General features: G+C 47.3%; 1 protein-coding gene across 1 annotated transcript in view; it reads right to left on the bottom strand.

Annotated features, from left to right (window-relative positions):
* Nucleotides 1–372: 372 nt before the first annotated feature.
* LOC149337210 (uncharacterized) overlaps nucleotides 373–27387 on the bottom strand; it is a gene marked incomplete at its 5' end in the record, with an annotated part of 41623 nt that continues 14608 nt past the window's right edge. Inside the window, 5 exons of the mRNA XM_089554349.1 lie at nucleotides 373–399; nucleotides 1326–1436; nucleotides 7773–7892; nucleotides 14100–14300; nucleotides 26451–26577. Of these exons, the coding sequence (XP_089410475.1) occupies nucleotides 373–399; nucleotides 1326–1436; nucleotides 7773–7892; nucleotides 14100–14300; nucleotides 26451–26577 (586 nt within the window). The remainder of the gene's footprint in view (nucleotides 400–1325; nucleotides 1437–7772; nucleotides 7893–14099; nucleotides 14301–26450; nucleotides 26578–27387) is intronic.

The following is a 27387-nucleotide window of genomic DNA, read 5'->3' as shown; positions in this document are numbered from 1 at the left end:
CAAACGACTTCGGTAGCTCCTGTACTGCATTGCACTGAACAACATAATTATATCATTTTCGGTGTCTAATACGAGCTTGTTACAGATTATTTGTAGCAAGTAGTGCGAGAATACCATGCTCGAGTATAAATATGAGGTTTATTCGTCGAGAAACTTCGCTTACCTGAAAACATAATCGGTAAGTAGCGATTTGTTGCAGACGTTGTCCAGGGCCAAATTTCTCCCATGAAAGATCACAAAAGACAACTCATTTCTTATTTTACTGCCATAGAGTAGAGAGACAAGAGAGAGAGAGGAATAGCAATTAAGAGCACCCGTCAAAAGATTGACGGGGATCAAAGACACAGTTCGGTCTCGGGCACGTCCTCCCCCTCAGCCGTCGACCGGGATCTCCTGGATCTCAGCAGCGGCAAGGGCGAGACGGGTGAGATCACATTGTCCCGTTTCTGCCCTTTTGAGAAGCAGTGCCTCCCAGGGTTCGCTTGTTTTGGCAGGTTCTCCAAAGCTAGGACACATCCATATCATCTGGATCATGTTCGCTATGCCTTCGCAACGTTTGCACCTGGGGCTGAAAATCGCCGGGCGCCACTTGCTTTCAAACTAGGGGTTGGGGAATACTCCGGTTTGTAGCTTACGCCACACAAACTCTTCGCTTTTGGTGAGCTGCTTACACGCTTTTGGAAGTACCTCTCGGCCTAATTAGTTATGATTTAAGATTTTTTTATGTGTAATAAGATCGTCATCGAACTGGAGGGGCTTCTCATCGCGCGAGGTGGACGGGGAGGCGTACATTGAAATGACAGGTAACAGAGTACAACAGCTCACAATATAAACGCTGCATTCACTAGCATGGTAAAAGGCAGGGTGCTAGCGCAAGCGGACGCGGGAAGTGAAGCAGGCACAGAATGACATGGAACCATAACTTTCAGCTCTATATCGAACTTAGCTAACCGCCGTAATGCAGCTTGGGGGCTTTGAGTGATAGATTGGCTTCATTTCGTTGCACGTTACACCAGCCAGGACAACAGTATAAAATGGAATCAAGGTTCAGCCGACCAAGAGCCAAAGCTCGACTACATAATACACCCGTGCGGAGAATTAATGAAGTCCCTCTTCTGCCCGGGGTACATAACCATATTCACGTTTAACCTTTCATCACAGTGAGTTTTTCATGAGTTGCAAAGCCGAGGGGCGCGTTTGCTGTGAAGATTTCTTTACTCAGAGATACGGGGGCGCGGCACAGAAGTATGTAAACGACATACATGACCTGAAAATTGGGTGCATTCTATCATATCTGGAAAGGTGGTGCCGTTTTGGGCGCACACCATCAGCAACCACAGAAAATGCAGTTTGTCGTAGTATGGGTGCGAGTAGTCGATGTCCATGGCGGCTAAGGTGTATCTTAGCGACGTGTAGTTCTCCTTGGCTTCAGACAGCTGTTCATGTAGGAAAAAAAATGGCTATTAGCGATCGCTGTACCAGGCGTTAAACGCTAAGACGCAAGTCACTATTGCAAAAAGGTACACGAGGAACAGTCTGTGCAGAAACCAAGATTCAGCACGGCGATCGTAATATTGTATAACGAAAAAGAGGCGCGTGTCCTTGCTGGCCTAGGCTAGTACGAAGAAGTGTTCCAGACCAGGAAATTGCCTTATGAGGCACAAAGGGGTAGGACTTGCCGGCATGGTGCTTGTTTTATTTGAGTGCAGACATGAGCGAGAGCTTGCGGGGAAACAGGGATGAGTTGCAGCTAACGTAGTTGAATGCTCTGTCGGACACATGTCTGTAATCATGAGAGTATTGGTAAAAAGCCTTCCGATAGGAAGCAATGGTTCCTGATTTATGCTTCCTACCTGAATAATACATTTTTGTCTTTATTATTTCTTTAATACCTCTGTCTCTCCTTCATACATATTTGTGAATGTTCCTATGTTTTGTTTTGGGCTTTCTTTATTCACTTCTTGTGTTCTGATGAGCTGACTGCCACCGCCGCTCTGCCATGTGTACACCAGGATGCAGGACCGGTCAAGCCTCCAGGAGGCTTTTTGCCTGCCATCCTCGACATTATATCTGTATGGTGTAATGTTGGAATTAATATTTGAATATTTGAATTTGAATGCGGCTACTTTCAAGCAGCACGAGGGAGGCACATTCGCGTGTCGAAAAAGATGGAGGAAGTTCGCTTGCTCTGAAAAAAAAAAAGGCCAAGCAGGATTTTGTATTTTTAGAAACCGGCGCTTTATTATCGAACATTTTTTAAATGGCCCAGTACGGTACGAGAACCACTTGTCCACCTCGTACGTGATCAGATGAGTTCATACTAGCGCGAATCTTTGTAATCTCTTTTTTTTTTCATTCTACAAGGCAGCTGGTACACGGCTTTATCGCAAGACGCGTCCAGACTTATCTCGATTGATCTTATATAGGTAGAGGTGATTCTACGTTGTTCAAAATGCTGTAATTTTAAGACGGTTTCAAATTAGGCTAGTAAAGACTTAAAGCTACACAGGGACGACGCAAAAACTGCTGCGAAAACTGTCAACTGAAGTTTTATTGTGAATAAGCATAACCGCAACTGTTACCTGATTAACTCACCTGGAAATCTGGCGGCACGTTGCCCCAGGTGAGATAGCTGCAAACGCCCCTTCCAAAAGATTACAGTTCTGCTGAAACCCAGAGATAAGACAACCAGGAAGCTAAAGGAAGCTTACTGCATGGAATCGGGAAAAGGCACTCGTGTGAGTCACTCTTGAGTTTTGCTATCCAAACGAGAAAAGCCATTCTTGGAATAGTATTAACGAAGGCAAACCGATCTGCTGGGGCGGTGTTTTTTTTATGCTTGTTGATATGATTGCAAAGTTAATAACTGCGTTTTTTTGGGATTTGTTATGGCATGTGAAGTTTACATATGTGTGCACATCGCAATAAACTTTCACTCGACGGTTTGCGCACCACTGTTTGTGTCGTCCCTGTGTGGTCGCAAGTCTTTTCAAAAGCGCAGTTATGCGTGACCACGTTGTAATTTTGCATGCCGTGTCTCGGAAGTTCACTATAAGCATTAAATTCAGCATGGCCGGGTGTGGAGGCCTCCTGTTGGTGGTGGTGGTGGTAAAACTTTATTTGAGGCCTCCTGTTCGACGACCGCCGATCACGCATGCTTCTACGCCGCGGCCGAGTCAGTCAGTTCCTTGCAGGCGCAAGTCAGCACAAAGGAAGAGTTTCGTTTAGAAGGTATTTCCGCTAGCTTCTTGTGCCCCAGGCTGCACTCACCACTATGTGACATCAGGGGGAGGCGCTACCGGATGCCCCTCACACCCTCACCCCCGGGAGCCTCCAAAGCAGCCCGAAGCGCCCCAAAAAGAAAATTACGGGGAAGCCGCAGAAGCCGTCACTACCGAAGACTAAGTGCGAAGCAGCCGTCATCTCATTAGGCGTTAATCTGAAAACGGAGCAGTACCGTACCGCACGCTAAAAAAGGACTCCTGAACGCCGAAGTCGCCTGTGCCTACGCCACCGGCCCCATTGTTTTGCACCAGCCTCGACTGCAGCCCACGTTCAACGGCTCTCCGGGAAAGGATCCTGAAGAACGGCTGGAACAGTTTGACCTTGTCGCCACAATCAACACTTGGGATTGCCAGACTAAAGTGAGCGATGTTTTTTTTATGCGAAGCATATTACTAGAGCTACACTACAGCCCGTCGAGCGCGGCGGTGGAGCTACCATTGACCTTTAGCGTGACCACGTGACACCACGTGACAACATGACGTCACAGCAGAGGAGAGATGGGCTGCCGGCTCGCGCGGTCGGCCGCGGCGGTGGAGGCTCCACATCAGAGGCGCGGTGGCTGACCACGTGACAACATGACGTCACAGCAGAGGAGAGATGGGCTGCCGGCTCGCGCGGTCGGCCGCTGCGGTGGAGGCTCCGCATCAGAGGCGCTGCAGCTGACCACGTGACGCTACAGCAGCGGTATAAAGCTGAGCTTGCCTCGCTCTCCGGGCACTTACGAGGCGGCCAGGTGTTGGGATGCCGCCTAGAAGCAGGCCTGATTTGAACGAGAAGCGAAAGCTTCAGCGTGCCACAGAGAGCGATGAAGAGCGGGATGAACGTCAACCAAGGAAAGCCATCTATTACCAAGCCTAGCCATCAGATGCTTCGCATATGACTGCTCAACCTTAGCTAAGCCTCAGCCATTTTTTTTGTCATGGAAGGACCAGCCAGAATTTGCTTCCAAAACCATGAAGCTTCTGTAGCAACGCGGAGATCATTCAAGCATGAGTTCCTGTAGGCATTCACACACACCACCAGGAAAAAAGAGCTCAGTTTTCTGTAGAGTCACGCATCCAGCACCCGAACGAAACAGTGACAGCACACGCAGAAGACATGAAGCGTCCATTTCGACCTGCCGATGCTCACCTGACGGAAGAGAAGGTGGAACTTTTGATGCGCGGTGCTAGGAGCCACTTTTGGCTTGTCTGACCCGCATTCCACCGAAGACCGTCGATGAATTTACCAGCAAAGCAGCCACTATTGAGAAAACCTAAGCACGAGCCCGCCATTGCCTTCGAACGCTCCAAGTGCTCAACAACCTTCTCGGATGGCACCTGGGGGACGTCATCCGCGAAATTGTACGGGAAGAGCTGTGTTGCCCGTTACGATCTTCCAACACGCCTCAGCTAGCTACCCTTGAAGAAATCATCTACGAAGAAGAGCAGCATGCGCTTGGATCTTTGTCATCGATGTCTCCAAACCAAGCCCCAGCCTTGGTCTGCGCCACTTCAATATGCAGTCCTCAGCCTTAACGAGACAAGTTAAGCCAGCCCCTACGACGTCAATTATAGAGATCACTAGAGGACCACATCCATCACTCAGGATAGGCTCTCGAATTTCAACGAGATGTAATTTGGCCTCTGTTCCGCACCAGCGACTGCCTGAAGTGGCAGATTTGTCTGGTATATTTAGATGACGTCCCTGCATTCGCCTTGACCATTGAGGAGCACCTAAAATTGCTTCGAATAATACCAAACGCAATCAAGACTTCCGGCCTAATTTTAAACCAGACAAGTGCCACTTCGCCTATGAAGAGCTGCTGTTTCTAGGCCGGATCGTTTGCAAGGAGTGAGTACGCCCTGACCACCAGAAAATAGCGGCTATCTGTTTCCAACACCGACCGATAAGAAAGCTGCGCGCAGATTCCCCGGCCGATGCGCGTTTTACAAAAGATTTGTTAAGAACTTTTCGCGCATCGCCGAGCCTCTAACCAACCTGACAAAGGCAGATGTGCCATTTAAATGGGAGGTGCCGCAAGCAGAAGCCTTCAAGAAAATTCAGCGTCGTTAACAGTCCCCACCGATCCTCGCGCACTTTGATGAAATCACCGACACTGTAATTCATGCCGACGCAAAGAGCCTGAGTAAAGGCGCCGTCCTCGTTCGGAAAACCCAGGGTTTGAAGGAAGTAAACTGACACGCTAGCCATTCCCTGTCCTAGGCCGAAGCTCAATATTCGTCAAATGAGGACTGCCTTGCGATCATCTGCGCTACGTCGGAATTCCGCTCCTATCTATACGGGCGACCGTTGCTGGCTGGCAAGTTGGAACCCTCCGGCTGCCTCGCTTGATGGAGCCTCTGCCTCGAGGAGTTTAACGTCATCGTTGTTTAAAAGTGCGGACGTAAGCACTCAGACACCGACTGCATGCCGAGAGCCCCTGTGGATGGACCCCTCCGCCGGACGGCGATGGCGGTGGTGGTGAAAAACTTTAATGCTCAAAATGAGGGTTTTGGAGTCAGAACACACCACTTCATGGTCGGTATCCTTTCTTTGTCTGTGAGTCTGTACGACGAGGCCCTGTCTCGTGCACACTTTAACAGAGCCCTTTGGGACTCTGCAGGGCAGTTTCCAATGCTTCTCGGGGAGGGGAAGGGGGAACTTGTGGAATCTGAGTACATACCCACACCATTTGAAAGGGACCGCAGATCTCTCCACAGTGCAGGCAACGCCCATCTATGTTAGAATCAAAATGCTTAACTACGGCTGGGCAGAGAAGACGTCCTGTCTGCAGGCGCCGCATTGTTCGCTCCTCCGCCTTAGTGAGCTGCTCGGCAATGGCCTGCTAGAGGCGGTGGCTGTTGCAGTAATGGATTGACATTTCGCGGCACCGTAGAAGTGGTTGATGAGCCTCTGAGCCAGGAGAGTTAGGATGAGGAGCCCGGTGTGTAAGCGCTCGGGCCGCCGCATCAGCGGCCTCTTTGCCTGCTATAACCTTGTAGCCATGAGGTCAGATTATGTTTCAGTTGGATCTGCGGCAGCACATCTCTGAAGTTTATTTATTTATTTATTGAATACTGCGGACATGCTGTATGTCCAAGCAGGAGAGAGAAATACATACAGGAGGGAAAAGCAAAACAGGTGCGATAGTACCGAACGATATAAATACAACAAAACAAGCAACGCAAAAGCACAATTGAAAACGCGGTTACAGCACAGCTACTAAACCAGCAGTGAAAATCAAGAATGATTACAAAACAACGGAGAGTTCTCCGGTAGAGCATTCCATTGAGAAACTGTTCTCGGTTAAAAAGAAAACTTGTAGGCATTTGTGCGTGCAAAAATAGGTTTCAGGCTAAGGGCATGCTTATGGCGCGAGGCTCGTGTGGAATTATTAACGATGTAATTTTCAGGTCGGATACCAAGTCGAGGAAAGTATAATGAATGAAGGAACTTCAGATGGGCTTTCTTCCTTCTATCTGAGAGTGGTTCTAAGTCTGCGAGTTTCAACATGGCGGAAGGAGAGTCTAGGCGCCTGTAACGGTTGTAAATGAATCGTGCCGCAAGACGTTGCATTCTTTCTAGTTTTTGGATGTCATCTACCGTGTAGTTGTCCCATACAATGCAGGCATATTCGAGACTGGGCCTTACAATAGATTTATATGCCTTCAGTCTTAGGGCACTAGGGCAACCGCTCATCCGAAGCTTCAGAAATCCTAGCTTTTTGCGCCAAGTTACGCTCCAAGAGGGGATATTCCCCTGAGTGTTCACAGGCCAGGCGAGAGTCTGTAATAACCGTTTTCGATTTTGGATGCGTGGGAGCGAGAGCTACAGCAGCTTTATTTCCCCGCGTAGCATCATCATCATCATCATCACCAGCCTGACTACACCCACTGCAGGGCAAAGGTCTCTCCCATGTCTCTCTAATTAATCCTGTCCTCTGCCAGTTGCGGCCACTGTATCCCTAACTTCTTAATCTCATCCGCGCACCTAACTTTCTGCAGTCCCCTGCTACGTTTGCCTTCTCTTGGAAACCACTCCGTTGCTCTTAAGGATGAGCGGTTATCTTGCCTTCGCATTACATGCCCTGCCCAAGCCCATTTCTTCCTCTTGATTTCAACTAGGATATCATTAACCCGTGTTTGTTCTCTCACCCACTGCGCCCTCTTCCGATCTCTTAACGTTATACCTATCATTTTACTTTCCATAGCCCGCTGCGTTGCCCTTAACTTAAGCTGAACCCTCTTTGTTAGCCTAAATGTTTCTGCCCCATAGCTGAGTACCGGTAAGACACAGCTGTTGTATACTTTTCTCTTTAGGGATATTGCCACTCATGAGTGCCTTGAAGGCTGAAGGCTATGTCAAAAACTTGCAAAGACAAAGGAGCGCTGATAGGTGCCGCCAGCACGCAGCAAGAACGCAGTAGTACAGACCGAGCAAACCAAGCAAATGCTTGCATTTGTTGAAAGTGGCGGAAGACTAGGCTGCGATGAAGGAAACCTCACCTTGTATCGAAGCGACTCTATTCCGTCGTAAGTGAAGAGCCAGCCCCCATCCGTGTCGAAAGAGAATTCGCTCATGGTGGCCGCGTCCCACGTAAACTCCCGCCCGGTATCATTGCAGACCTGCGCAGAAATCACCGGCACTGATTTGGCTCAGGAGTGTTGTGGTAATAAGCAGAGCTTCTTCCAAAGCGCTGCCCAAGGGTCGTACGTGTACGAAGATGAATGGCCAACCTTTCAGCAAGCCGACATGTTTGGCCAGGTAAATGTTATGAATTCCGATAAACCAAACACAGAAGTCGAAATATTTGACCACACGCCTATACCGGTAGAAAGAATGCAATGCAGATATTGTCGTCGCAAAAGCTATCGATGCCATGTCCCTGAATATCTTATTGATAAACGTAAAGCTTTCGCTCGTAGGCGTGCAGAAACATTGTTAAAATGACGGTTGTACTCTTCAGAGTTCACCCAATGGGCTTTATTCATGATACGAAATATCTAGGATGCATCAGAACGGTACTCCTCCTTAGAGGTTCACCTTTTTAGAGCGCAGCTCTTTGGCGTCCGTTCCTGGGTTTCGCGTCGTCGTCGGCGTTGTCGTCGGCCTCGTAACCAGCTCCGCCCCCCTTTCATCCCCCCAGCGCTAGCAGCGACCGACTGATACCACTGGATGCCGCTGACGCCGCTAGAGAGTCAAGATAACGTGACTGCATAGAACACCGTCGCCGCCATGCAGAAAGAGGAGGCAAGGGTCCCCCCCCCCCCCCCCTGTTCTTGTGTGGCGGATAGGGTGCTCTTCAGTTGCCGACGCGCCGGTTATTTCACGTAGGCCCCGGCACGTCGACGAATACGTGACCACCTTCCCACGGCTAGACCTGGTTCTTAGCACTGCGGAAGGGAGGGTATCATATTGTTTTTGTCGGCATCGGCGGCGTTGTCCCTGAAACCAACTCCGCAGCTGGGGTTGACTCACTATCGAAAAGGTGAAACAGCTTATTTGCAGCGCTCAAATTTCGCATTAGGAAGTAACGTAATCGTCGGTAATTGTTTGTTGTTTTTTGAACTCTTTCGCTTAATTTTATTCCTATAAGTAAGAAATATATAGATATTCCCATGAATAAGACGTTGTTTAGAAGAACTATGAAATGAAAAGACAGGTGAGCGAGCCCGCAAACGCGTGCAACAACTCAGCGAAGGGGCTAACAAAGAATACTGCGGTCTTTGGGAACCTTAATGTGCAGATACTTGCATAGGCCGACGCCTAATTCCTTCAGAATGAAGGTACACATGGAAAGCTGCGCTTGACAGCCGTGACAAATGGCGAAGATTTGTTTTTACCACTCTGCTGCGTCACCCGAAGACGTGGAAAGAATGCTCCGGCTTTCGCCTCCACAATTCACTGCGAACGGCACAAATGTACTGACATAGGCCCCACCATGGCTTCGCGCCGGTCGCTGTATTTACCACCTCCGTACATGTGCGGAAGTAAACAGCATTGCGACGTGAGTATTGCCAGTTTGTGCAGTCAAGTTTGTTGTTATTTCATATCGCGAGAGGGGAAGATGCTCACTGACCACTCCTGAAGCACTGGAGAAATGGACTCGGCTGAAATAACACAATCCATGTCCCGCAGTTCTGGACAAATTAAGTGACGGAAGCCAACAGACATCGAAACGAAGAAGCATGGGGATGGCTTTTATTTTTCAATTTGCAGTTTTTCGTCAATGGGAGATTTATAAAAGCAGAAGAAAAAGAACCATGAACCGCCGGTTGGATCCGAACCCACGACCTTTGAATTTCGGGTGCTCTACCAACTGCGCTACGCCGACGGCTGTTCAGTGTTCTGCTTTCGCAGGTATTTATGTGTAGTATGAGCGAATCTTGATGGTGTTCACCATCGCCACCCTCGCCCATAGCGGCAGACGTAGTACCAACGTTACTACAACAAACTCACTGGGGCCTCTTCGATTATCCGCCTCTGGCTGCCTTCGGGCTGCCCTTTGAATGAACTTTTGCCCCTTGCTTTGAGTTACTCAAACGCCTTTTCCCGTACGGTAATGAGAACAGATTTGGTGTCTTTTGTAGGCCTGATTTTAAGTTGTATATTCTTTTTAACTGTTCGCCTAGAAAGGCGTTCACTTTTCTACTTAGTGCACATTATATAAAAATAATATTACACTATCCACAAGAAATGGCTGTTCGTCGACGTTTATTCTTATATTTTTATATAATTTTGAAGCGAATATACCTTGTCCGGTCTTATCGCTCAAATTTTTAGTGACAGTCTTCTGACTTTTAAGTGCTAAGTTAGGTGTAAAGCATACAAATATTTATAGGTCTCTGTCATACCGCACAAAATTTGCTAGTACATGCCGAGTGGGTCGTGTGCATTGAACCCTATAATCGAAAATGTTGCTTTTCATTTGTTACGAAAAGTCTTGTTTACTGTAAACACGTTGCTGGTAACGCACATTGTGTCTGAAATTGAAGCTGGATACTCCGGATAACGAATAAACTGATCAGCTAAAGTTAGCCTCAAGAAATACCTGCTCCGCAACCCCTTCGCTATTAGCGATATCAGTGACTTCCAAGAATTCAAAACTTATCGAAAAAATCTGATGAAGAATTGAACGCTGCTAAAGCAAGTTACTTTGAAAAGTAGTCATACGACTGGCAATGGCAGTCAAGATTCGAATAAACAAATTAAACAGTCTCTTAAATCAGTGAAGAGCATTCAATTATGCAAATGACGCCAAAAATGGTGGACCAATTTTCGCTGCTGATTTGGAGATTGTATTCATTGAATGTTTTGATGATTTTACTCTCTATTCAATGATTTTGTGAGTAACTTATGTTGAAGGATTTAGGAACATTTTTTTCACTAAACCTAAGGGTAGTGCGCACACTGCAGCAGGCTGGTTTTGAGGGCACCTCATTTTGATCGGCGAGAATAATTAAACTCATCGCGAAATGTTATAAAAGTTTTTTTTACCCCTAAATGAACCGCGTGTTTACATCAACATGTCACCTGAAAAGAGAATACGATATCATTCCTCAAAACTTGTTGGCATAGAGCATGTGCGACGGAATATTTTGAGGCAAACAATTCTAACAAAACGAATCGACTGAATCACTATACCGCCCGGAGCAAGCGACAATAAATTGGCGCAGAATTCTCTCATCTGTCCGTTACTAGAATATGCCGTAATCATTTAAGACCCGTTCACGTTAACAAACATTCCTAAATTAGAGCGCAAACAGCATAAAGTAGCTAGATTTGTTTTAAACTCATATGGCCGTGCATCTGTAAGTGAGCTCGTGAGGCGAAGTGGATTACCCCCATCGTTGAGCGCAATCGTGTTTGTCGATTGAAGGTTTTCTTCCAGCTTATAAAAGGACATTATCAAGTTGATACTTCTGATTATTTTTCTTACTCCTCAGGTTATAACACAAGACAGAGGCATGCACTAACAATAACCCCTTTTAACGCGCGAAATAACTGCTTTAAATATTCTTTTTTTCCAAGGACAATTACTGATTGGAACAAACTTAATAGCGAGACTGTTAATCATAATTCTTTACTGCTGTTTGAAAAGTGCCTGGAAATGGGAATTTGATTGTGTTTATATGCTTGTATTTTGTTTTGTGAACTAAGAACGAAAACCACGCAAAGGAAGATACACAGGGAAGAAGTAGACAGGACGAGCGCGGACTTGCAACTGTTTATTGAAACACATCTTCCTTCCATCAGCAACCCTACGCATGCGCAACAAGCAATCTCTATCTAATCGAGTTCAGCAACTTCAGTTCCTTCTTGTACAGATGGACCGAAGCCTCGCTTACACACTTTTCGGGCCCATATCTATCAATCTGCCAGGCTTCGATGACCTCACGTGTTTTGTGGTCTTTGGTCCTTCCGATTATCTTTATTAACACTTCTTCTTGGGCGAGTTGGTGCATACTTGATTTGAAGAAAATAGCGCCAGAGCATGCAAACCACGAAAAGACAAGGACGAGACACAAAGCGCTATTTTTACTCACAACTAAATTTATTGAAACCAGGCAGCGCCTTTATATGGCGAAGTTTCGCTGAAAAAAAAAAGAGGAGGAGGGCAGGGAAGGTAAAGATATCGAAGCGACCATCACAGCGAGCACACATGAGCAAGCGGTAACCAAAACAAAAGAAAAAAGTTAACAAAGATTATTGAAGGGCGGCATCTAAGAATTCGAACTCGGATGAAAAAAGTGAAACAGATGGGCTGCTGACGCACCTATTGCCAAGTTTCCTTATGTGAAAAGCCTCCAGACATTCACGTGCCTTCTTATCGGCGCTTTTGCCAAGAATCTTAGTCTGACTCAATCGCGCCTCGCATCCGTCGCAACCCATAATATCCCCTATGCGACATAATATGCGCTATAATACCCATAATATGCGCTACCAAATGTGCATATTTATCCTTCAAATCTGATAAATTTCGGGCAAGTTCCCCCAAGCGCTCGTTGATGCAGCGCGCAGTCTGGCGAACATAGGTCTTCCCACACGCTAAGGGGATAGCATAGACCACTCCTGCGGAACACATGATGAATGGAGAGTCGTGCCTTATCTGGCAAATTCAAATCGATTATCTTAGTACGCTCAAAGAGTGGCGTGCATTTATTGCCACACGAAAGACAGTGTTTTGACAAATGCACGCCTCTGTGAGAGCCCAACGAATTTTTATGTTCTTGTAGGCGCTTATTAATGCAGCGTCCCGTTTGTCCCACGTAAACTGAGCCGCAACTAAGCGGGTTTCATAGACTACTCCCATTCTACAGGACACAAACTTGATTTTGTGGTTAACACCACAGCCTGCTTTTGTTCTTGATTCATTGTTAGTTAGCGCGCACAAACGGGACAGCTTACAATGTGCCGAAAAGATTTCCACACCGAATTTTCTTGCCATCCTCTTCAGGCCATGCGAGGTCTTATGTACATGGCCTGAAGAGGGTGGCAAGAAAATTCGGTGTGGAAATCTTCTTTCCGGCGCATTGTAAGCTGTCCCGTTTGTGCGTGCTAACTAACAATGAATCAAGAACAAAAGCAGGCTGTGGTGTTAACCACAAAATCAAGTTTGTGTCCTGTAGAAGGGAGTAGTGTATGAAATCCCGCTTAGTTGCGGCTCAGTTTACGTGGGGCAAACGGGACGCTGCATTAATAAGCGCCTACAAGAACATAAAAATTCGTTGGGCTCTCACAGCGGCATGCATTTGCCAAAACACTGTCTTTCGTGTGACAATAAATGCACGCCACTCTTTGAGCGTACAAAGATAATCGGAAGGGCCAAAGACCAGAAAACACGTAAGTTCATCGAAGCCTGGCAGATTGATAGATATGGGCCCGAAAAGTGTGTAAGCGAGGCTTCGGTCCATCTGTACATGAAGGAACTGAAGTTCCTGAACTCGATTAGATAGAGATTGCTTGTTGCGCATGCGTAGGGTTGGTGATGGAAGGAAGATATGTTTCAATAAATAGTTGCAAGTCCGCGCTCGTCCTGCCTACTTCTTCTCTGTGTATCGTCCTTTGCGTGGTTTTCGTTCTTAGTTCATGGATTACCAACTAGCCCCCATCGTACACTCCTTGAATTTTGTTTTGTGCCACCCTGCTATGATCTGTACAAGATCGTCCTAAACTGATAGTCATGGAGAGTGTTGTAGGCACCTGGACTCATGCTAATGTTCGGGTGGCCAGGTTTACTACTAGAATGCAATTGGTAGACAGGTTTAAAATGAGCCTCTTTTGTGCAGTTGTGTCTAGATGACAGATTAGCCCAGTTGATCAAGGATAAATAAAATCCGCCAAAGATATACATTATCAGTAGGCCATTCATTAATGATCTTTGAAACACTCGTGCGTAGCTCACTAGATTACTTGTAATTAGAACCGAAGAGACGGTAGCAGGCACCGAGAAATATACTATCGGAAGATATAGCGCTGGGAGCCGTCACAATATGAAGATTTCAGGCAGTATAACGTACGTGTAATGTTATTTTTCCCCTTGCTAGAAGACCATCACAGGTTCTTTTAACGGTACGATCATACTTTACTTTGTAAGTGGCGTTAGGCTTCCAGCTTACTATTGTTAAGTGTTATCTACATCTACATCTAATATCTACATCATAAATGAAACTGGCCATGTAATACGTGCAGTGCACAGAAGTAGGAGCTGCATTACATTCATGCCAAGTAGTGCTTTAAAGGTCCCTATCTCCCGCTTATTCCCGCGCTTATCTATATATGTATGTTTATACGAGCCTACACGTCGAATTTTACCTTTCTCTGGGCCTTACCTCTCTGACGTTTGCCAGTTGAGGTCCCTCGAAATCCGTGCACGGATCCATGATTGAGTAGTTCCGTGGTTCACTGACGCCCTCAGCGTATGAATTCAGGTCGCGGGGTCTGTACCGGCGAAGCGCCATTTCCACGGACAAAGCAATCGCCGTGGGCAGCCGGGCCGCGGCAATAGTCTCGAACATCTTGTGCCAGAGATGCTGTGCCATTAGCCAGAAAGAGCGAAATATAGAAAACAGGGGATCAGCACCGGCGATTTGTCAGAAAACAGTTCTGTTTCCGCCTCTATTCCTCATATACTTTACCTACATATTATTAAATCCAGACACGACGCATAGACCCACTTTACGTTCAACATGCAAATCAAACCACAAGTCTTCAGTGAAGCTTCACTCGTGATGATTATACCTTGTACGCCAAAGAAGGGACTCGTTCGGTGTCAGGGGTGAACATACAGCGGCGATTGCGGTCACTATACCGCAGCGCGTAGGTGCCAGGAAAGATAGCCGCAACTGATAATATTCTTAAGCTCTGATGTCAGGGAGCATGGATATTTTCCTATAAGTACTTTTTTGCGCGCAGCGTAGAAAGTAGGACACTGACGCCTCTTTTTATCCACCAACTTTAATTCGCATGACATAATTACTGGGAGAACTGGTCCGGCTCCGTCAAACGTAAATATTATATTTTAATGCGACTGTGTCTTTAATTCGCGGAGAATTCCGCCGCGCCTAGGTAATTTCAAACAGGCGACGGAACTCGTATGTGCACAAGGCGTCATGGATGGGGTAAGAATGATGTTGAGTGAAAGACACAAAATCCGAAATGTCATCCGAAATAAAATGGCGCGCTACTCAGATGCGACGCGAGGTCTTTTCATTTTGTGCTGTGCTCCGTCGTTTCATTTATATTCATTCAATATTTGGGATAATTTTACAGGTTCGAACATTGAGCAAAAAGAAGACTAAACAAAAAGGAATGTCACTTCGCGGTCAATGTTAATAACTGTTCGGACTGATTGCACTGCCTTGTCGCACGAAGAGAGAAGGAAAACTTGAACATGCCAGTGCTAGCAAAGCACTAGCTTAATGAAACTGGAAGATGAGCCGAGTGTGTCCATTATAAAAATGACTAATCATAGATCAGGATTTAATGTCAGTTTATTGTTTTGTTCTCGGATACCGCTAGCATTGATTCTTCGGCTAAACTTGCGATGGGAACTATGAAGGAAAACTTACAGCCTATGTTTGAATCCTTTCATACTGAGTATTATTTCTATTTTAGAGGGGTTCCACATGATGTACCCATACTCTGCCTTAAGCCTCACGGCCGGAAGCCGGGTTCGTTGGTGGTTATGATCTATTAATAAGACCAGTGCATTAGACAGGGGCAAATCAATAGAATTACGACGATCGCTCATCCTGCCTGTTTCTATTTGTCCCAGTCTAATGCGCTAATCTTGTTAATCAAAATTTGACCTCATTTGCGAATTATAGCCAGGTACCTTAACATTAGATTGGGCTTTGCAGTGTTCTTCCTTAAAACTTATGGCTTTGGAAAGCGGAAGCGCTGAGAAATTTATACTGTGAAAAGTAAAGAATTACTGCAAGGGACTTCCTTTAAGGGACACTTTGACGGTAAGTTGTAGAAACAAATAAACTCTTATGACTTGTAAAGCGGAGGAAGCTCGTTTTCAGCTATCTAGAGAGAATGCCTCATTTCTTGCACCTCGCGAAGAAATTGGAGAAATATTGAGATGCTTCTGGTGATCACAACATCTAATTTTAAAATATTACAAGCAGCCATCTGCAAAGAAAAGAATAAGAGCGACAGGAATAACTCCTCGAATGATGTCATTATTTAGAGAAAAAACGATAGCGTTCCAACTACACTTCCTAGTGCTACTCTTTAAGTTACTTAAACACATTCCGACAGTTCTATTTCAACTTAAATATACTGATTGTGGTTATTGATTAGTCATAAATCTAGGAATCCGGTATATAAGCTAGGCTTCTGTATTAAAATTTTACAAATAATTGGTCTTTGCTAACTTGAACAAAAGGCTTCCAAAGCTCAGCAATATTGAGTCAACTTCAACGTTATTTTAAAGCACCAAAGCAAGAGAAGATATCATTGTTACTAAATAAGTCACAGTCGAATCAGAATAATTAAATACATGCTGAAGATCGCGGATAAAAGAAACCCATTTTAAAAATTCATATGCGCGATTAGCATTAATGCTTTGGAGCAGTTTCTTACTTGAGCGCTTTTGTGAGATCGGGAAATAGTTTTCTAGCAGTAAACTGTTGCCATTCGCAGGTACAAGGGCCACTCGAACGGCCTTTTAGTCAACTGCAGATTTTATGGTTTATATCCCAATACAAAAAGCCTTTCTTCAACCCGGTGCACTGAAACATTTTATTTTTGCCAGCCTTTCATTCCAGTGTAAAATGGGGTAATTGGGAGTGATTGCCACAAGATTAGGAATGCCAGCCGCGCAAAGAGAAGGCCGCAGCTGCTACTGGATAGGATTAAATGAAGAAGTATGGGAGAGACCAGTGTCGTGCATTACGAGCTGCATGACTGATGCGGAGGCATTGCGAGGAAGCTGTCGCAAGAGCAGCCTTAAAATAACACATTTTGTTTACTAAAGAAAGACACGTTAAGTAAAGCACTCCGCCAATTATAGAAATGTCTTTGAGTCTCCCTTTAATTACACATTGGATAATCATGGAAATTTTAATGTACAGAGCTTTGACTACGATCGGGCCGGAGTGAAGAGAACCAATTCATAGTGCGGCAACGGGAGCCAAAAACTTTAAACTCACTATTCAGCTTAAGCTTTGGCCAACATAGAACTAGAACTAAGTGGCGTCGATAGGAAGAATCGTGTTAGGAGGTCGATGAAATTCCTGCAGCTCTCGGATGCACTGAGTTTAAAGCTCACGAACAAGTTTTGGGATAAGCCGTGTGAAGCAGCTAGACTAACGTAGAAATAAGGAAGAACCAGTCACGCATGGCTACAAAAATTTCAGATAAATGTCCTGCCACCCCTCTTGACAAACAATGCAGAGTGATGCTGGGATCGAGCGTCATTTATCAACCAAAGCTTTAGGGCATCAGCCCCTCTTAAAAAGCATCGACCCGATTTTTTAGAAAAAAACAGAAATATGGGAAGAAAATACTGAGAGTAAACGCAAACAGATAGCATAATTTACTGCTGGAAACCTCGCTTTAGACACATGACGATCACCATTTCAGTCGGTGCGCGCCGTCCCTACACCAGGAAAGACTTGGTAGCCGATTTAACCTAGTCATCGAAGGATATCCTCTACCAGCTGAGCAATTGGCGGAAAAGTTTTTCGCTGAGTCCGAAGAGACGAATGCATGTCAATGCCCATACAAGGTCACGCGGTTTCTATTCCTTGTTGCGACAACAGATTTTAGTGTGCGGCGTCGGTGTACTGTTCGCTTTTAATGCGCTGACAACTCATGGCGCTTCTGCGCACAGCAGATAGGTTATGAAGTCGAGATCGCACTCGTTACAGACATCCGTCAATAGTGCCTCGAGCGTTGTCGCGCCGTCTTTACCTGAGGCTTGTTTTGACGTTTTTACATGAGAAGTTTTTACGTGAGCTATGTGAGACAAGCATGCCACTTGGTGCGTGCTGACATTGCGTCCGCTACTACTTGAAAAGATTCTAGTGCGAAACAAAGCGTTCATGGCACGACGCCGAACTCATACAGGCCGTCCTACGTGATGAAGGCTGTCTTGTGTCAGTGATTTTTGTCGACCACACATCTGCCTGCACCCGCTTTTCAGATTCACCGACGAGGAGTAATTGGTGCAGCAGAGTCAATCTACCGCATCGTCGATCTTTCGTTGCGTTTGTTAGTCCTGGCTAATCAGTGGAGAACCTGAGAGTGCCGTTTTCCAATTCCACCAGAACCGGTAGCGCCCGGGGCCTTTGCACGGTTGGATGGCGTTATTGTGAAGCATTTCTCCAATTTGGTGGCGGATGGCTTGGCGATCTCGGGGCGACTTACGGTGAGGTTTCTATCGAAGAGGTCACGCGTTTTCGTCAATTACAATGCTATGCTCTGCGACTGATATTTTCCTACTTTTGATGAGAACGAAAAGCACTCGCTTCATCCTCACAGGCTACTGCACATTTGAGCTTGTCAGTACAGAGAAGTGTTCGAGTGATGTCGAATGTGGGCGTTGGGTCTTAGAAGATTAACCTGCGGGTCGGCCGAGCAGGATGAATTCTAGGAATGTGGATTACTTCGTCGAACAAATTGATCATCGTGCCTCGGGTGAGGTGTCGGAATTCGTTGCTCATGCTGTAATGAGCAGCGCAGCTGCTTTGTTTCACCAGCGGGTGATACGCCTTGTGATCCCCATGCCTCGATCAAAGAGCAACAGCATGTTTAATTTAGTGACGCTGCCCTAAATGGTCTCAGTAGTCCTGGCCTCAAGGGATGAGGACACTCAGGCAGTAGTCATTTTTAAGCATTTTCTTTAAAAGTATGGCTTCGTCCCGCCGCGAAATCATGGTGGACCCAAAGTTATAATGTCAGTGATCTCAGGATGCTCAGGTAAGAAGCTCATGCCTACGATCCCGTCTCGGGAACATTGTTGTAAAGCTTTGAAGGTATCTACGAAAGTTTTCATGTAGAGCATCGCCCAGAAGTTGATATAAAGTGCCCTCCGTGGCAGATTTATAGACACTGCCAAATGCTTGTCATTACTTCGATGTGAGCCGCAAACGGTCTGCTCATGAGCAAGTAATCCGCTCCTGTGTCCACTTGAGTAGCCACCGTGAATTGTCGATAGCCATTTCAACATCGATATTTGGTTTCCGCGCATTGAATTTTGGCTTTATAGTATGGTCACCACGTCTGCGGGTGCTGCGATCATGGCTGTGGCACATCGTTGTCATTTACTGCGCAGTGGCGTCATTTTAAAGAGTAATTGCGCCGTCGTCTGCCATCTTTGTACAGCACCGTCATGTGGCGGGCCTGTGGATCATTTTCATGACTTTGCCAGCAAGCAACATCACCGCCAAATGGTGCTTTTTTTGTATGACCGAATAGACTTAGATCTTCAGAGAATGGCAGCTGCGTAGCTGCGGCGTGGCGGCAAAAATCTCGTGATAGCGGTGACAGAGTTATCCATCGGCGCTCAGGCATGCATCCGGTTTCAGGCAGGTCACCAGACTCTGCAAAACGTCGCTATTTCTGGGTCTGGAGCCCCTTTCGTAAGCAGGGCGAGGGGAGGGGGCTTGTGCCTCAGTCACAACTTGGGGAAGGGGGGATCTCGGAAGAGGGCTTGAGACGTTGTGAAGGACTAGCAGCTACTAGCGGCTCTGAAACACGAAGGGAAGGAAGCCAGGCTCAGGAAAAAAGGAAGAGGAAACGAAACGCGCAGCGTGGCGGCTCGAATGGCTCGAAAAGCGAGGCACGATAAGAGAATGGGTAGGGTTGCGGACGTTTTGTTGATATGGACCCGGACGAATGGAATCGGGAAGCTCTCTCCGCCTGGTTCCGTCTCCCACCTGCCTCGTTCTGCCTCGGACGGTGGACGCCGTTTTGGGCACTACCATTTGCTGCCCACCAGGAGACACTGCTGGCGCTGCAGGCTCTTCATACCTGCAGTTCCGTGTTCAGGGCGTGCTGCCGCAGGTCAAGGTGGCCCCCCTGCCGTTCCTGGTGAAAAGCTCTAGGCGGCTGTCTCCTCCATGGCGCGACAAGGCTTGGGTAGAGATAAAGCCATCGCTGCGGAGGCTCCGCGTCCAGAATCCGGTCTGCCGTCGGAAGGTCAGGCCTGCGGCGGTGCTGTACCCCACCGCGTCTCCATCAACGGACAGCCGCGACTACCGCCTTGACTACACATCGGTCACCTGCCGAGCTGTCCACGCCGATACAGCTATTGCACCACGCTCCCCCTGCTGGACTGAACGTCATAGTTCGACGAACTATTCTCACGATTGATAAATCATTTCTAATGTGCTTCGTTATCCTAGTTTCATTGCGTTAGTGTACATCTACCCTTCTCATTTCAACTGTTTTGCTTCCGTTCGCGACTTGGCTCGTTCTGATACGGTTTGCTTGATCCTCCGTGGAGCCACCTTGAAAGACGTTAGAAATCTGCCTTTGGGGTATGTATTTTTCTCCTTACGGGATGTCCTCGCTGCCGTGTACTGTGTAGCGCATTAGTACTTCAAATTGCAGACGCCGCTTGCGTAACGTATCTTTGGTGGCGGGATTGCCAGAGGTTGCTGCATCTCCTCACGCGTAATATCTGCCAGGGTCGCTACTTCAAGTTGAGTTGGAGACGGTGTAGGACCTCCTGCAAAACAACCTCGCAAATCAAATTTCGGATTGTAGATGTGTGGGTGTAAAAACAAGGAGAGTATCAGTGGCTGGTCATAATGCTCAGGTCTAGCGTCAAGTGTTGAGACTTCTTTAATGTAGACACCTCTGTGGTTCATTCTCCAGCGGTCGCACATGGTTTCGTATCCACCCAGTTTAAAGTGACCCTCTGCCCGCTAATGTCAGCGCCAGGACGCAAAAAGAACATTTTTTCCCTTGGCATTCGCAACGATGGTCTGGTTTTGCACCTGTGTGCGTGTTAGGAGCAATACCTTGATTTTTTTTAGTGCGATGGTGGTGCATTTTTTTGAGCAGTTAGTTTTTGAAATAATTTTAATTGGGCTGGGAATCTTCTTGATTCTGCTGCCAGGATCTACTTCGGCCATTCAGAAGGAAAAACGCATACTGTAGTTTGGATTACTCGTCCCATCTGTTAAATGTCAAAACGTGCTTAAAATGGTTCACCCAGTCCTCGGCGGCTTCCTGCGCTTGACCACCGTATATTGGAGGATGAGCAGGGTGTTGAACAATAAACAGAAATGGAGGAGCGACGCCCTTTAACTTTGGGAACATTGCAGGTTCGTGGTCAAGCCTCTCCACCATAATATCACGTGGCGGTGACGGCAGTCCGGCAGACAGGAATGTACCGAAAGGCTTCCAAAATAAACTCATTATTGGGTTGGCTCGATCCTGCAAAGAACTTCAGAAGTAGGCGGAGGTAAGAGCAATAAGTCTATTCGGTGGTAATTGAAGAACAGAGTCCCACTACCATCCGCTTTACGGACCTTCAGGCAGGCGAAAGTGTTTGGGAGTAGGGCGCTTAAAAAACCCGAAATAACCTCTATTTACGCAGAAGCATTGTGCACGTCTGGAAAGAAGCCATAAACCTCGCCTCCCCTTTTATCACAAATGAATGCACATGGTGGCTGTTATGAGCATTAGAAAACTATCATGACAAAGCTTTGATGAAATCCAATGGTATGAAAAAAGGTTTTGTTTAAACTACGGAAACAAACAAGAGTTCCCCTGGAGTTTTGCGCAGGAAATTAAACGTCCGCCTCATCCAACGTGGCCACTTGCAGCGGCTCAAGAGAACATCAAGAAAGCAGCTCTTGTTTGAAACGAACGCAGCTGTGCCACAATGTTGGAAAACTGCCCGAGGTTGATAGCTGGAGCCGGCAAGTGGAAAATCGGAAAGATTGCGCTCACGATTGAAAAACCAGAGCTAAAAATTATGCCGGTCTATTTATGGAAGCTTTACACCACAATCAATATTGAAAACAAAGGGCCAAAGAAGATGAGGCCTTGTTCCATATCTATGCATTATCAAGATTACACCATCCAAACCGACTCTCATTTTTCTGCGGTTATTTCCTTGGTTTTCTGAATATGCAGAAAGGCATGCCTGTACAGAGGCACAGATAGAGACCCTGCGAGGAAAATGACAATACTGTATGCTGGTGCTTGGAATTTGATGTTTCATTTCAGCTCTGCTGAGTAAACCCCACGGCGTCATCATGATCTGAAAGTGAAGCTGGCGAGAACTGGTGTGCCTGAAAGTTAATTTGAAATGAAAAGCGGCTGTCAAGTGGCTTCAGCTGCCTTGAGAAGATGCGTGTGATTAGAGACTCGAGCTTAAATACATGATTAACCATTTTTTATTTACATATATCATAAACGTTTTACTTTTCTTTATAGAGACTTGTAATTTGTGCCTTGTAATATTCTAAACGTTTTTCATTTTTCAGCGGAAATGAATCGTATCCTTCTGGTTATCAAAAAAAGCTAACGAGACTGGTCGGTCGGTCGGTCGGTCGGTCGGTCGGTCGGTCGGTCGGTCGGTCGGTCGGTCGGTCGGTCGGTCGGTCGGTCGGTCGGTCGGTCGGTCGGTCGGTCGGTCGGTCGGTCGGTCGGTCGGTCGGTCGGTCGGTCGGTCGGTCGGTCGGTCGGTCGGTCGGTCGGTCGGTCGGTCGGTCGGTCGGTCGGTCGGTCGGTCGGTCGGTCGGTCGGTCGGTCGGTCGGTCGGTCGGTCGGTCGGTCGGTCGGTCGGTCGGTCGGTCGGTCGGTCGGTCGGTCGGTCGGTCGGTCGGTCGGTCGGTCGGTCGGTCGGTCGGTCGGTCGGTCGGTCGGTCGGTCGGTCGGTCGGTCGGTCGGTCGGTCGGTCGGTCGGTCGGTCGGTCGGTCGGTCGGTCGGTCGGTCGGTCGGTCGGTCGGTCGGTCGGTCGGTCGGTCGGTCGGTCGGTCGGTCGGTCGGTCGGTCGGTCGGTCGGTCGGTCGGTCGGTCGGTCGGTCGGTCGGTCGGTCGGTCGGTCGGTCGGTCGGTCGGTCGGTCGGTCGGTCGGTCGGTCGGTCGGTCGGTCGGTCGGTCGGTCGGTCGGTCGGTCGGTCGGTCGGTCGGTCGGTCGGTCGGTCGGTCGGTCGGTCGGTCGGTCGGTCGGTCGGTCGGTCGGTCGGTCGGTCGGTCGGTCGGTCGGTCGGTCGGTCGGTCGGTCGGTCGGTCGGTCGGTCGGTCGGTCGGTCGGTCGGTCGGTCGGTCGGTCGGTCGGTCGGTCGGTCGGTCGGTCGGTCGGTCGGTCGGTCGGTCGGTCGGTCGGTCGGTCGGTCGGTCGGTCGGTCGGTCGGTCGGTCGGTCGGTCGGTCGGTCGGTCGGTCGGTCGGTCGGTCGGTCGGTCGGTCGGTCGGTCGGTCGGTCGGTCGGTCGGTCGGTCGGTCGGTCGGTCGGTCGGTCGGTCGGTCGGTCGGTCGGTCGGTCGGTCGGTCGGTCGGTCGGTCGGTCGGTCGGTCGGTCGGTCGGTCGGTCGGTCGGTCGGTCGGTCGGTCGGTCGGTCGGTCGGTCGGTCGGTCGGTCGGTCGGTCGGTCGGTCGGTCGGTCGGTCGGTCGGTCGGTCGGTCGGTCGGTCGGTCGGTCGGTCGGTCGGTCGGTCGGTCGGTCGGTCGGTCGGTCGGTCGGTCGGTCGGTCGGTCGGTCGGTCGGTCGGTCGGTCGGTCGGTCGGTCGGTCGGTCGGTCGGTCGGTCGGTCGGTCGGTCGGTCGGTCGGTCGGTCGGTCGGTCGGTCGGTCGGTCGGTCGGTCGGTCGGTCGGTCGGTCGGTCGGTCGGTCGGTCGGTCGGTCGGTCGGTCGGTCGGTCGGTCGGTCGGTCGGTCGGTCGGTCGGTCGGTCGGTCGGTCGGTCGGTCGGTCGGTCGGTCGGTCGGTCGGTCGGTCGGTCGGTCGGTCGGTCGGTCGGTCGGTCGGTCGGTCGGTCGGTCGGTCGGTCGGTTTATGGGGTTTAACGTCCCAAAGCGACTAAGGCTATGAGAGACGCCGTACTGGAGGGCTCCGTAAATTTCGACCACCTGGGGTCCATTAACGTGCACTGACATCGCACAGTACGGGCCTCTAGAATTTCTCCCCCAAAGAAATTCAACCGTCACGGCCGGGATCGAACCCGCGTCTTTGGGGTCAGCAGCCGAGCACCATAACCACTGAGCCACCGCGGCGGCCGACTGGTATATCTGGCTTCGTTTTCTTTGATATGCCTGTGATTTGTCACAAGGATTATACTCTCACATTATGCATAACTTCCGAGTTAGGTTCCAAAACAATATGTTCCCCGCAGCCGTTAAGCAAGGTTACTCCTGAAGGCAACACGGGAAAAGTAATGGTCAGTGACCAGTTAGGGCCCACACAGTTGAGCACGACGCTCAAAATTGGTTATTTGCAGGTTCTTTCCGAACACTCAAAGTTGAAACGCCCACTTTATCGCTCATTTCTGATGTCAGAATAAACCTTGCTGCACAAACTGCATGAACGTCGTCTGAAACGGCCGCGCCTACACACAAGCACAGATGTTGACCTGCAGTGAGCGTTCGGAAGCTAGCTATCACACACACCACTTTTCCGCACCTTAACTTTGAGGTTACGATTTTGCTGTGGGGTTTACTCAGCAGAGTTGAATTTAAATATGAAGTTCCCAGCAAAAGCATATACTATCCTCCCTTTCCTCCCGAGGTGTCCATTTTGTGCGTCTGTATAGGCAGTGCCTTTTCAGACCACATACATGCTGTCTGTGCTGCATTGCAGGGACTTCAAAGAGTTGGGAGCGATAATTTTGCTCGGTAGCATAAAGCCTCGTTGGAGCAAGTATACGCCGCATCGTGTTGTTGTGTGACATGAAAGAACAGATCATGAACAGAAATTAACAGCGAGATTAGGAGTCGCGGCGGCGCAACCAGACCAGCTTCCCTCCTTGCTGCATAAGGCCATTTCGGCATCGCCGCAGCCTACCACCCTGCGTGTCTAACTGCCAATTTGTCGCGCAGTGCTTTGGATGTCGTTCTCTTAATCAGTTTTCGTCCAGCTCCAACTGTAGTTTACAAAATTGCCGTAATGAAGCTGCATTTTTAGTCCATGGATTTGATCCAAACGGTGGATGATTTGAAACAGCGCAGCCGGCTCGCATCAAACAACACGGCACACTGCACGCAATTAGGGCATACGGCGGTGCTGTGATGCATCAGTTACACTGGTCGTGCGCATATTTTTTAGAGAATATTAATGCGAAAGCGTTATATGGTTCATCGGGAACGAAACCCGGTGTGGCGCTGACCAGCATCTGTGATCCCATTAAGTCTGCATATCGTCACTGTGGGGTAATAAAGAAAAACAAAATTTCTTCACGAAACGTGCAGGGAATTTAGAAAAAAATTTTCAGAGTGCGAGGCAAACACGCAAACCATCTGCAACAAAATTGCGTTGCTACTTGGCGAACAAGCGTGAACCTAATATATTCGTTGCTTTACGACACTATTTCAATTAGTAAATGTGCCATTAGAAAGGTAGAGAACAAATAAACTAGATAAATATGAAAACAAAACGAGGCAAAAAAATATAATGATTCTGTATTAAAAGTATTTAAGTACTCCTAAGTGCCCTACATACTCATTGCACACTGAAACTGGATGAATACCCTCTTTAACCTCCTTACGTAATGTTGTTGAAAGCCTGTTGTTTCACTGTCATCTCCTGTACTCAGCAATCTTTCACTTTGCGGTGGAACTTCAAAGCATACAAGAAGACAACGTACAGTAGGACAGTTTGAAGAGTAAAGGGGGAGCTGACGCTGTTCTGCGAATGATATCTTTCTTTTTTGACTAATAAAGTACAAATCAACGAATCACTTGAACGTCCTGAGTTGCGACACAATGTGGCTGAGCGTAAATTATGTAACAAGTGCCATGCACTTCACTCGTGAAGAAAGAAGCCGAAAGTGAAACACAACAATGCAGTGCAGCGAGCGGGAATCGAAAGCAAATACTGTTTGCAGTACAGTGTGCAGAAAAATGTAGCTGTTTGCTCAGCTTTGCTAATTTATTTTTATGAAAAAAAAGTGCGAGCAGATATGCAGACGCTGTCCTCTTAGGGGTGATGAGCTATTACTGCGAATAACTTAAAATAAATAACCTGCGAGTTACCTAAAATAAACAATCTGATATATCCGCAGCGCCCATAAATTTTATTCAAAATCCAATTCGGTGCACTAATTGTATGCAAATAATTTATATATCACAAAATGGAACCTTACACCGTCTAAAAATTCACCACATTAAAACATTTTAAAAACGAACAAATTGTTATATGTAAAGGGGCACTGAATGAATGTGCTGATTCAATTGACTGCGTCACACGGTGCCTAAAAAAATTCAAATATGCAGCCCATAAATATTACCCAAAAATAAACGGAATGCTGCCTAACCACTCCAGAAAAGGAGATAAATCATTATATGTAAATTAGCAATTTCCTATGAAGAGGTGTTCATAGGCACGGAATATCCTCCTGATAGGAACAACAAAATACGTTAAAACTCGTCACACTGCGCTCAATGCCGTTTCTTGTTCTGGAACAAGTGGCGCTACCCCAATAGACTCGAAATGTCTAAGAAAGCTCAGAAAACTATATTCAAAACAAAGGATTCCCCTGACATTCGCCGACATACCAGTGAGAGTGGGTAGTCATTGCTGGGGCTCTCCATGAATGATGGTGGCATCATGAGGCAGTTGGGATTCTTCTTGTCCTCGGCCACCTGGTGTGCCAAGCCAATCAAGTAAGTCACCGGCGCCTTCCTGTGCCGAAACGACATTTAAGAATTTATTATACAATATCCACACCTGCATTCGCTCTCCCCTTCTCCTCCCTTCACCTTCTCCGTATTTAATCACAGGTTAGGGCAAATTTTCTTCTGGTCAACCTCTTCCCCTTTTCTCTCAATAGCCTAAATTATTCCCTCTCTCTTACACATAGTATAGATTACAGCAAATCTGCTAACAGCCGCTTATTTTGCCAACTGTTATGTCTTTTAAGAAAAATAACAGTGTCTATGCAAACCACAAATTACTGAATGAGTGACAGTATTGAGAGGGTGTCAGTTTACTAAGCCGGTTTTTTTAAAGATAAGATAAGAATTCTGTGTACAAATTGGTTACATAAATGCAGTATACAGGCGAGGGTCCCAAGTGAAGCGACTGTGACGGGACCCCCGGTAGATTAATACTAGAATAAAAAAACAAGCAGCATCACAGACAGGTACAATTAGCAGTAATAACAATGGTATTTTAAATAAGTAACATTTATATAATGAGAATGAATTAGATTAGCAGGGAAAAAACAAACAGACAAGCAAAACAAGAATAACAACCCACTATAAAAATATTGTACAAAATACAGCATTGTGAAAAGACATATAAAGAAACAATTGAGAATGCAAAGATACAGTTGTCAAGAAACAAAAACGAGGAAAAATTTCTAGCAAATAATTAAGGACCAGAATTTTCTGAAGTGAATAGAAGCAGTTCACTCCACATTTTGCTTGAAAAGAAAACTTTTTAAATTCGACTTAAACATAAACAAAGACATAGGCGATTTTAAACTCGGGG

Source organism: Amblyomma mixtum, chromosome 7, assembly GCF_055824585.1.
Source record: "Amblyomma mixtum isolate Tamu chromosome 7, ASM5582458v1, whole genome shotgun sequence".
Lineage (NCBI taxonomy): Eukaryota > Metazoa > Arthropoda > Arachnida > Ixodida > Ixodidae > Amblyomma > Amblyomma mixtum.
This window is presented reverse-complemented; position numbering and strand designations above follow the sequence as displayed.